Source organism: Macadamia integrifolia, chromosome 8, assembly GCF_013358625.1.
Source record: "Macadamia integrifolia cultivar HAES 741 chromosome 8, SCU_Mint_v3, whole genome shotgun sequence".
NCBI lineage: Eukaryota > Viridiplantae > Streptophyta > Magnoliopsida > Proteales > Proteaceae > Macadamia > Macadamia integrifolia.
Genome location: NC_056564.1, coordinates 21,115,458 through 21,126,133, shown reverse-complemented (window position 1 = coordinate 21,126,133; position 10,676 = coordinate 21,115,458). Strand labels below are relative to the sequence as shown.

General features: G+C 39.5%; 3 protein-coding genes across 4 annotated transcripts in view; 1 reads left to right on the top strand and 2 right to left on the bottom strand.

Moving 5' to 3' along the window:
• The window catches only part of LOC122086990 (O-fucosyltransferase 29-like), a 19,987-nt gene extending 18,789 nt beyond the window's left edge, over positions 1-1,198 (top strand). Inside the window, exon 9 of the mRNA XM_042655934.1 lies at positions 139-1,198. Coding sequence (XP_042511868.1) covers positions 139-532 — 394 coding nt within the window. The 3' untranslated portion in view covers positions 533-1,198. The remainder of the gene's footprint in view (positions 1-138) is intronic.
• A 786-nt stretch (positions 1,199-1,984) lies between these two features.
• Positions 1,985-5,260, bottom strand: LOC122086045 (malate dehydrogenase-like). Of its 2 annotated transcripts, none has more exons than XM_042654735.1 (7): positions 5,061-5,260; positions 3,940-4,098; positions 3,664-3,839; positions 3,184-3,461; positions 2,881-3,016; positions 2,674-2,785; positions 1,985-2,345 (listed from the first exon to the last, which is right to left on the bottom strand). In XM_042654735.1, the coding sequence occupies exons 2-7, from the start codon at positions 4,070-4,072 to the stop codon at positions 2,251-2,253; spliced, it is 930 nt and encodes a 309-aa protein (XP_042510669.1). In that variant the 5' UTR covers positions 4,073-4,098; positions 5,061-5,260; the 3' UTR covers positions 1,985-2,250. The 2 variants fall into 2 exon arrangements, with proteins under 2 accessions (XP_042510669.1, XP_042510668.1); XM_042654734.1 differs by lacking the exon at positions 5,061-5,260 and adding an exon at positions 4,526-4,935.
• A 1,588-nt stretch (positions 5,261-6,848) lies between these two features.
• On the bottom strand, positions 6,849-8,861 carry LOC122085548 (PLAT domain-containing protein 2-like). Its single transcript, XM_042654023.1, has 2 exons — positions 8,670-8,861; positions 6,849-7,765 (listed from the first exon to the last, which is right to left on the bottom strand). The coding sequence occupies exons 1-2, from the start codon at positions 8,766-8,768 to the stop codon at positions 7,163-7,165; spliced, it is 702 nt and encodes a 233-aa protein (XP_042509957.1). The 5' UTR covers positions 8,769-8,861; the 3' UTR covers positions 6,849-7,162.
• Between the last annotated feature and the right edge of the window lie 1,815 nt (positions 8,862-10,676).

Genomic DNA, 10,676 nt, shown 5'->3' with positions numbered 1-10,676 from the left:
TCTTTCCGTGAACATAGGTTCACTGCATTTGATGTTATTTTAAGGATATTTCCATATTGCCAATGAATGATAGATACATACTTTCCTTTTGTTTGTGTTCAATTTCTCTGATGTTTGATTTCACATTTTGAACTGAAGGAGGTACATGGGCCACAAAAGGACAATCAGGCCAAATGCGAAGAAGCTGAGTGCATTGTTCATGGCACGGGAGCGGATGGATTGGGATACATTTGCCAGGAAAGTGCGATCATGCCAAAAAGGCTTCATGGGAGAGCCAGAGGAGTTGAGGCCAGGACGAGGTGAATTCCATGAATTCCCATCATCTTGCATCTGCCGGAAACCATATGGAAAGAATATTGTTGATAACAGCAGTGATCTGGAGCCACCAGGAGAGGATGATGTCTTGGGCTCAGATAGGGAGGATGAGTTAGATAACAATAGTGATAATAGAGGCAATCAGCATCTATTGGACAGATTTAGCAAGGAAATTGTAGACGAAGCGCGAGATATTGAAGAGTTGTTGCCAGACTAGAAATAAACTGAAAAGAAGATGTGGTGACAAGGTCTACTACTCATGCTGAGGGCAGGGCTGGCTTCAACAACGACTCATGACCCACCTGCCAACTTTTCCTTTTCTGCACAATCAATTTGAGTTTAGAATGGACCTCCAGCAGACGTATCAGGTCACACAATCTCTGGACCGGAGGTGGCCAAGTTTTTCCTTCAAAAGCTCTGGCTTAAGTTGTAATGTGTACAGGGGAAAAAATTGAAGTGCAACTCTGCTTCAAATTGTAATATACAAGTTGGATTCTTCAGTGACATATTACTGTATCAGAGGGCGGATCTCGGCACAACGGTAGGTTGCTCCATTGTGACCTAGTGGCCATGGGTGCGAATTGGGAAACAGCCTCTCTGCAAAGCGGGCGTAAGGCTGCATTCGTTCTGACTTGCCCCTTTTTTAGTGATATATTACTGTACCATCGTTGGCCCGGTTAAGAGGATTTGGCAGCCATAAAAGAAGGTTGGCAAGCAATAGATTAGAGAAAATCCAATTTTGTCAAAATCACATCCATTTTTCTTCTATCTCATCTGTATCAGTTAATTCATCAGGTTGAATTATTGTATTGTTACATGCTTCGTCTTCTTTCAGTACAATTTATTCCAATGAAATGATGGATGCTCGGTTTTGGGTGATTAATGTTTTTAATCTTTCAAGATCACGGTTGAAATTCCAGCTCTACAGGTGGCTGTTGCAATCCACAAGGTGGGTGGGCTGGGTGTGGGCCAGGTCTGGCACAGGTATATGGGCCATATGCCTGTCACCACCAAGCTTGGGCCACAGCCTAATAATTTGGCAGATTGGTGGCTGTTGCAATCCACAAGGTGGGTGGGCTGGGTGTGGGCCAGGTCTGGCACAGGTATATGGGCCATATGCCTGTCACCACCAAGCTTGGGCCACAGCCTAATAATTTGGCAGATTGGTGGCTGTTGCAATCCACAAGGTGGGTGGGCTGGGTGTGGGCCAGGTCTGGCACAGGTATATGGGCCATATGCCTGTCACCACCAAGCTTGGGCCACAGCCTAATAATTTGGCAGACTGGAGGCCAGGGTCCATATAGCTGATCCCATTTAATTAGTATTTTTGTAACTAGTTGGTGGTGTGGGCCTGTGGCACTCTTTTTTTACTTTCATATCTCTTACGTCTATATAGAAGGTGGCGAAGTCATTACTTATAGTAAGAAGAGAGATAAAAGGTGTTAAACTCTACAAAACTGACACCGAGCTTGGGATTTCATTTAATCACAATCTGATAACCCTCAAAACATTCACCCCTAGTCGGGAGTTAATTTCATGTTGAATATCTTTTCCATTTATAGATGAACACTGCATATCTAGCATATTAATATACAGCCAAAATAAGTATCAATCTTTAGTACGTCAAATTACACAATGCCTCGTTGCAATGATAAGGACCTCTCAAGTCTAGAAACCAACAACTATGCAAGATACTTAGATGATCCAATTTCATATACAATATGAATATTCACGTTTATATTTGGGAAGCGATGATAGATATACATTGTGACTTCCCTATAAGCAAAATGCCCAATTTTGACCCTATTTGTGAATAATTTAAGGTTGAACCTTAGTACAGGCAATTGCCATGATATATAAAAGCAAATTAATTAACAATTAACAATTTAATTCGATTTGATGGACACATATATCCCACAAGTAAAGTGTACATTATCAATTAAGGCATGAATGAGCTAAAGATCTCTCCTCAATGAGCTCGTTTGCTGTGGCATCCATCTTTTCCCTTGAAAACTCGTCGATCTTGAGACCTGCCATATCAATCAATTAGTCTTGATCCACAAGCTTTTTCGTTTTTGGTAAAGAGTCTTGATTCCACAAACTGAAACTTTGTAAGAGAGGCACCACATTTTATTTGATCATAAAAAATGAAAAGCATAAAAGCGTAATATATGTTACAAACCATGGTAACACACAAAACCTCACCATATTTTAAATCAAACAACATGAAATGGAAACTGAGAAACCAGCCCAAGTTAATACTAAGTTGTTATTAGGTCCTCACTGTGACTTCTTATGTTTTGCAAGACAAAAGGAGATGCAGTTATGTAATGCTAGTATGGGTTCAGAGTAACGTACCCTGCACAATTGACCATTCTCCTTTCTCACAAGTAACAGGGAAGGAGTAGATAAGGCCAGATGGGATCCCATAAGACCCATCTGAGTAAACTCCCATAGATACCCATGTCCCCTAGATGAAGGATAAAAGACACAATTAAATGAATTGAAGCTAATTATGGATAAAGAAAAGGCAATCAAATGCCACTTTTGCTGAAGGTAGTTAACCTTAGGGGTGCCAAGAACCCAATCACGTATATGATCACAGGCAGCACTGGCAGCAGACAATGCACTTGAGAGTTTTTGGGCTTTGATGATGGCTGCACCTCGCTGCTGAACAGTGGTGATGAACTCAGTCTTCAGCCTAACAAAAATTAGAAACAGAGAAGATCTTCAGTCGAACAGATAGAAGGTTGAAATGGATGGATGGAAGATTAAAGGAAGGTGATAAGCCTGCCACAAAACTTGGCCATTAACCATTGATTAGGGAAATTCCTAAATAACAATAGAAGAAAATTGAAGTTGAGTTACCATTGATCATCGGCAACAAGTTCTCTGACAGATTTTTCTCCACTGCTAGTAATGACAGTTGCATGATTCATGTCAGGATATTGAGTTGAAGAGTGGTTACCCCATATGATGACATTTTTCACATAACTGACATCTACATTCAGCCTCTCTGAGATTTGCCCAAGAGCCCTATTATGATCAAGCCGCGTAAGACATGAGATATTTTTCTCAGGGATTGAAGGGGCAAATTCTTTTAGGATGAGTGCGTTTGTGTTGGCTGGATTGGCAACAACTAGCACCTGTGAGGAAACACAGAAAATAGAAATTTGTTCCATCATTTCCTTGTATAAACTGAAAACTTTAAACATAGTAATAGGGGACATAATTCTCATGAAATTGAAATTTGAATTGGGTTACCACAAGACTCCCTGCCTACCACAACCTAAGAATGAAATTAATGCATGATAGCAATGGAAAATATAGTCATGAGATCCATTTCACCTTGCAGTTGGGAGCTGCATGCTTCTCCAAAGCTGAAGCTTGAGCTTTGTAAATGGATACATTTTTAGACATCACATCTTTCCTTTCCATTCCCTCTTTCCTAGGAAACCCACCAACCATAATTGCTATGTTGACATCTTCACAAGCCTCAACAGCATTTGTGGTGGCAACAACACCTGTTGAATGACCCAGACAATTCATGAAAGAGAAGTAGAGTTGTATCATAATAGCTGTTAAACATTCTTAAGGGCATCCCTAAAAACAAAAGAGACAAACCTTTGAGGAGGGGAAACGCAGCATCGATCAACTCCATTTTTACCCCATTCAAGGCCTCCATAGCAGGTTCAATATCAAGCATATGCAGAATAACAGGCTGATCTGGCCCCAACATCTCTCCCCTGGCAATCATAGGAACAAGAGCATAGCCTATTTGCCCTGTAAAACAGCATGATATTCTATTTCATTAAATTTCCTATTTAAAACAGGGCCATTGCTATTCATCCAAAAAAAAAAGAGGGCTATTGGTACTAAATAATCAAGGGGAAGGAGATAAATTGTATGTGAAGGTTGATACAACAAACACGCATTAGTTGGACAAATCAACATTCTTATCAGTACATATCTTTGCCCTTGTTAGAACAATCCCCCCCCCCAACTATTTCAATAAATATTTATTGGAAACAGCCTCTCCTCCGAAGCAGGGGGTAAAGCTGCATACATTTGCCCCTACCAGACCCCGCAGTAGCAGGAGCCTCGTGCACTAGGTTGCTCTGCTTGCGTGCGTGTGTGTGTATGTATTTCAATAAATATTCAGATAGTCATAATCCCAATCTATTTGGTAATTAGATTGAAAGAAACATGCCTGCAGCACCAGTGACAAGGACCTTCAAGGGTTCTTTTTCAACATTCATGAAACTAGCCATATGCTTGATAATCTTCCGAAAGAGATAAAGAGAAACAGAGACCACCAGAATCTTTTGAAGCAATTGAATGTACTCGTACTCCATTGATTCCATTCCAAATGAATTGCAATTTCAATTGTGTTCACACTAATCGGCAGAACCATTCTCCTATTTCTAGATAAATTTTATAATAAAAAACCAATCTGAACTGAGAATCAATACAAGAAAAAAAAAGCATCCACGCCAAGACATCCAAATTCCAAGACAAAAACCCTAGGTAACGAACATGTCTAAGATTTCTTCATTTCAAGGAAAAGAACCTCAAAACTGAACTACTTCAACAACAACAACGTAACATGAACGACCTACTTTCCTCTAATCATGAGAACACAATATACAATGCCATGATTTACAGCATCATCGACTACGTAGTACGTAACGTAAATCCAAACACTAGAAAACTTCAAAAGCAGGTCATCGTTTTCTCTATAATACCAAGGAAGAAATGTGATATGAGAGTGAGTTAGCAGCGGCACCGGTGACGAGAACCATGATCGGATCTTTCGCCATTGTTGCTGTAGTTGATAAGCTGACGCAAGCAAGAACAATCGGAGCCTTCCATATGAAGATGAGAGAGAGAGAGAGAGAGACAGAGAGACAGACAGAGAGAGAGAGAGAGTTTTTAGCTGTTGAGTTGGAGAAAAAGTGAGGGAGCTTTGCTCGCAAGTAGTCTTTTTCTTGGGGTTCACGGGCACTGGTGAGATTTGGTCCAACCAACATGAACCGGTCCAGAAATAGGGGCTCTGGGTTTGGTGTCAGTGCTGACCAACCATCAGGGAATAACGGGATAGGATTAGGTTAGCCCAGAAATCTTGGGACCCGTGCCTAGCAAAACAATTGCGGAATGTGACTATGCAGCTTACTTGTCACTCAAAAGTGATGACAAATGGCAGACATTACTTTTTTTCTTCCTTTTTCGTAAGAACAAATGGCACACATTTAACAACCTTCAATTGACAAGGACCTTTGTCTAAGGAAACGTATGATTCTGAGTTCGACTCCTTTTATTTTCTTGGGACCACTCACACCGAACTATTTAGTACTTTTCACTATTTTCAGTGAAAGTTTAATGATTCTCATTTATTCAACTCCGGTATGACTCGGTTCATGCAGTTGTGGGGTCAATATGTGCTAATCCTAAAAATGACACATTTTAATGCAGTTCTTTATTTAGATGCGGGGAACTTAGATTGTTGATGAGTGAATATTGTCTGATTGCGTGGGAACATACAAAATTACCACTCGACTTTGTATGATAAGAAAATTTTATACATATTAATGCCTTTGAGCACGTATACTCTCATTAGTCTTTAAGAAGCGATCTCTTACCTTTATTATATAATCACATATATAATTCTTTAGGGTTTTTTTTTTTTTTTAACAAAATTTATTAAGTGCTATAGACATCTATTATAATTTCTTACAGAAAAAGATAGGAAAAAAATACATCTATTAGAGTCGATGTTAAGAGATAAATGCTATTGCAAATTTAATACTTTTGATTTTATTTTGTTTAAATAGCCCAGCCTACAAATTTAGGGTATTGAGTTCTAGATAGCTTTCGAAACTATTAGACCAAGTGAAAAATGATTGCTACAAGTTTATATCAGATAATCCCAAAGAATAAAAAAGCCCCCTATTCCGTCCATGATGGGGCTCACTTTTACTGTCATATGGCAATTTAGTAAAATTTTAAATTTGATGAATATGTTACCTACATCACCTATTATTGATGGTTGAATTTTGAGACCAATTCTAACATATTATGTGTTATTATAAGGGGTTGAACTTAATGAAAAAAATTATAGAAGATAAACACAACAAATCAATAAATTTCTATGATATGATGTGCTTCTGTAACATGTTAATCTTTGAAAACCAAACCGAGGAGCTCTCAATGTGTTTGTTTAAATTATGTTTTTCGAAGGAAGATGACGTACAATTTGTTCAATTTTTTTGGGTTGCACCCACTAATGACAAAAGGGACAAATGTCATCATCTGACCATATGTGCAGTATGCTAAGATGCTAGGTGTTAATTATAGTCTCAAATCACTTATTTATTTTTGTCCTCAATGCCTAGATATACTCGAGAAACTTTCTTCACCTAATACTCTTAAGGTTTCGGGTTGATTCCTCCAGCATGATATCAAAACTTAGGTATCCGAATTTGATTGGAGGAAGATGGGCATCAGATATAGCCAATCCGCATTTCTAACAAGTGGAGAAAGGAATGTTCTATGAATTGAGTTTGTAGAGACCAATGACCGTCAACAACATCGAAGATGGATGTATAGACTAATCAAGTCCCTCACAATTATAACATCATGAATAAAACAGAAAAAATATGGGGAGGGGACAGATATGGATCTGGATTCTGGATCCTCTCTTGACAGCACAAAGCTAAAGCTAAGGGGGATTCGACCACACACCCCAAATATGGGCACACATCCTTATGTCACTCCTAAGATTGACTCTCTAGATTGTCAAGTCCCAACGAGGATTTTTTTCCGGACAGATATTCTTGTCATTGATATTTTATAGAGCAGCATCAGATCCACCAGGCGTATGGGGATCATTCGTCTTAAAAGAAGCATCAGATCCACAAGGAATGTGGTGATCGTTTATCTCGAAAGGAGCATCAGATCCACCGGGCATATGGTGATCGTTCATCTGGAAATCATTGCTGTGATCATTCTTAACAACGAGAGTCGTCTGATCAGTAGTTATTCCAAGCTTCTGTTGCCCACAACCGTCCAGGACAGCTGAGAGACGATAAGGTGGAGCGTCGGTAGCCAGCCACTGCTGCACTTCGAAGATAGTCTTGCTGCAACCCTGGTGGGCCCCAGTCGACGTGACTTGCAAGTAATCACAGTACCAGCCGTGGTGTTGTCCAGTGCCGTCCGATGTGAGGTTGAGACGGCAGATACGCGTCCCCATACAGGGACCTCTACCGGTGAAGATGTCAAGATTACCCCACTCGAAGTACTCGTGGTTGGGCCCCATCATCCCCCACTCCTCCACGTCATTTACCTGAACCCGATCCCCGAACTCGTCTTCTATCTCCACACTGATCTTCGAGTCTGTCCCTGACTTTATGATGGATCCCGTCTTCACGTATAGCGTGTACACGCAATCTTCCTATACATGCACGTGCATCCACGGAATCACCAAAAATCAGTTTTTTTTTTTCCTATGATTAAAATGAGGGATTCAACTCCTCTTTTTAGAGCCTATTGCTAGGTCTTGTCCATGGCTACCTGGGTTAGAGACACATAGCGAGGTGATGATCCAACGGTCCTTGACTCCTCGTTCTCCTAGCCTTTTTTAGTACCTCATTTTTCGCATCTTTTTAAAACTGTTGGATCATCGTCTCGCTATGTGTCGCTTGCCAAAATAGCTATAGGCCGACTTGAGTGATGGGTGTTAAGGAGCGGAGTTGAATCAAAAAATGAGATCTAACTTCTAGAGGAATTAAAGATGAAAGTGGCAAAAGGTTTTATCTTTTATGAATGGCCATGTATGTATATTGTCATGCCTTCAACCATTGGCTGGATGAGAAAATAGTAGAAATTTATATACGCGATCATGCATAAAAACTGGTCCTAATTTAAATGTGCTTTACCATTATGTTATTTTTGAAATAACAAGATTTTACATTGCATTCAAAGAATATGAATTATATTAAAGGAGAAAGTTTTTTTCCATCTATGGAGTGGGGGTTCAACCACCCATCTAGGATCAACACTATTGCGGCTAGTCAATAATTCCCTCCCAAATATTCCCAATGCCCATTCCAAGACACCTAAACCCATAGGCAAGGAATTCTTCATTCAATGTCGATGATGGGAAACAACTTACTATATTAAAAAGGCAACAAAGTAAGGTTACAATCATAGTTTTAGTTCACGGTATCATATTGGTCTGAAGCGATTGCAAATTCAAAAACAACACATTTTATTTGCCGGATAAAGTATGTATACAATTTTTCTTTTCATCAACTTTCATTACAAGATTTTTTTCTTCATATGGTGGGGGTTCTTACCGAATTAGACGTCGTGGTGGCCGAGTTGGGTGCGACGGTGGCCGTGAAAGACAGAAAGAATGCATGAAAGATGAGGGAACGAAATCGGCAACTCACCATCTCTCTACTAGAACCGATTCGCTTGCTTCAAACTGATCTGTATCAGAATTCGGATTGGGGATGTTTTGATTAGAGAAAAAAGGAGAACACATGCGATTACGAATAATCGTATTGTTTGTGATGGGTTTATTTATTAATACGATGGTTTCCGTGAATGTAGTGGCAGGGTCCATGGGGTGGAAATGGAACCAAAAATTGGCCGAGAAAACGGGTATGACCCTTTCTATCGGCGACTGTATGAGTCCGAGGGTGGCAATTGTCTAGCTTCATGGGGCTCCATGGTTTGAGGAATCAAAAACGGATCGAAAAAATTGTCTGATTCCAATATCTTATCAGTCAATGGTTACTCATTTTTTACTTCTTGTGGGATAATGTTTTTCGTGGGGAATATGGGCATTGCACCAAGACATATGGGGTGAAATGATAATTCAATCTTGCTCGGCTCCTTTCATAGGTGTGGATCCTTAGCCAGTGCTGCTCATAGGTATAGATATGCTATCGGTTTGATCTGCAATTGATGCTTCTTACGTTAAATAGAATGAACCCATTTCACTCTGACAGATAAAAGATGAATGCGGGACTGAATGAATACCTAGTCAAAGTTGGAGAATTGAATCATCTTGTTCAAGATGCACCTTAGATAGCCTTTGAAGCAATAATATTATAAATTGGGATCAATGTTGATCCAACAACCCAGGAATAACAGGAGATTATGGAGGGTCTGGTGCCCCACCTCGATGGAACAGTGAAGCCAATAATTGATGCCCAATCCCTGAGACTCATTCTCCGAACTCACTCTTTCGGTCGTTTTTTCTCATTTAACAAAACAGAGTGTTGAGAGGCTTAGAAGTTGATAAGAGTAGGGGAAGCATCGGTTCTAGCCATGCTAGCTGTCAAGAAGCCGTTTGAAATCAAAATTGATAGTTTACCTCCATGAAATGGAAAATGACATTTTAATGGGATGCTTTCTTACACTTTCCCATTGACCCTCACGCATGCGTAATAACATAATGCATTCCCCCATATGAAACACTTCCTTTATATTCATTTATGATAATTATTCATTCTTATAGCTAATAATAAAAATGTTATAGAAGGCTACCTTTTAGTCTACCCTATGCTCACAATTTTTTTTTCTTTTTAATTGGAAGTATATTTTACATCCATACACAAGGAGAAGTGGAGTCAAGGCATAGATGTCTTTTTACAGCTCATAGATCTTCGTTTAAAACCAATTAACTTTGAATAAACCAAATCAATTAAACCAATTAAAATTGATTACAAACCGTACAGAAAAAACCAAAAACAAATTGAAATTAAATCGATAATAAACTATATAGCCAGAAGAAATTACAAACCTATTGACTGGAGTTACGGATTAATAATCGTTTCAGTTTTGATTTCTGTCCATTAAATCATAGACCAAACCATTTAAGCCATATAAGCAAGCAAACCGATTAATATACTTATCACTGTTTCCACCTCTCTCGTACCCCTCATGCTAGAGTGTAACGCATCGTAGAATGAAAAAGCCCACCTCAGATTTTGTGAGCCCCATGGTCCAATCATATCTCTCACCATCCACTTGGTTGGCCATTGCGCAAATCAACGGGAGGTCATGCAGAGACATCTTCAATGATGGGATGCGGGCATTGCAGTCTTTTTGCACCTTTTTCATATCCCTCATGCCTAAACACATGCAAGCAAGTAGCATTCTTTTTTCATTTTTTTATTTTGTCCCCTTATTTCAGAAGTTCCTGTCAATTCTTCGATCCACTTGATGTGTTTGAATAGGACCATAAAAAGGAAGGGACAAATTTAATTTTTTTTTCTTGGAAGAAAGATGCAAAAATTCCTGCCATTTACGTGCGCGTAAACACTATGTGTGTGAAAAGGCCACATTACCCC

What these genes read in the sequence shown, in the direction of transcription:
- LOC122086045 (XM_042654734.1), bottom strand. Translation starts at nt 4,679, where the DNA reads ATGGAATCAATGGAGTACGAGTACATTCAATTGCTTCAAAAGATTCTG. An exon ending in CCTTGTCACTGGTGCTGCAG is followed by an intron (nt 4,099 to 4,525) that starts GCATGTTTCTTT and finishes GCTGTTTTACAG; the next exon opens with GGCAAATAGGCTATGCTCTT. An exon ending in CTTGTTGCCGATGATCAATG is followed by an intron (nt 3,017 to 3,183) that starts GTAACTCAACTT and finishes AATTTTTGTTAG; the next exon opens with GCTGAAGACTGAGTTCATCA.
- LOC122085548 (XM_042654023.1), bottom strand. Translation starts at nt 8,768, where the DNA reads ATGGTGAGTTGCCGATTTCGTTCCCTCATCTTTCATGCATTCTTTCTG. An exon ending in CCACCACGACGTCTAATTCG is followed by an intron (nt 7,766 to 8,669) that starts GTAAGAACCCCC and finishes GTGCATGTATAG; the next exon opens with GAAGATTGCGTGTACACGCT.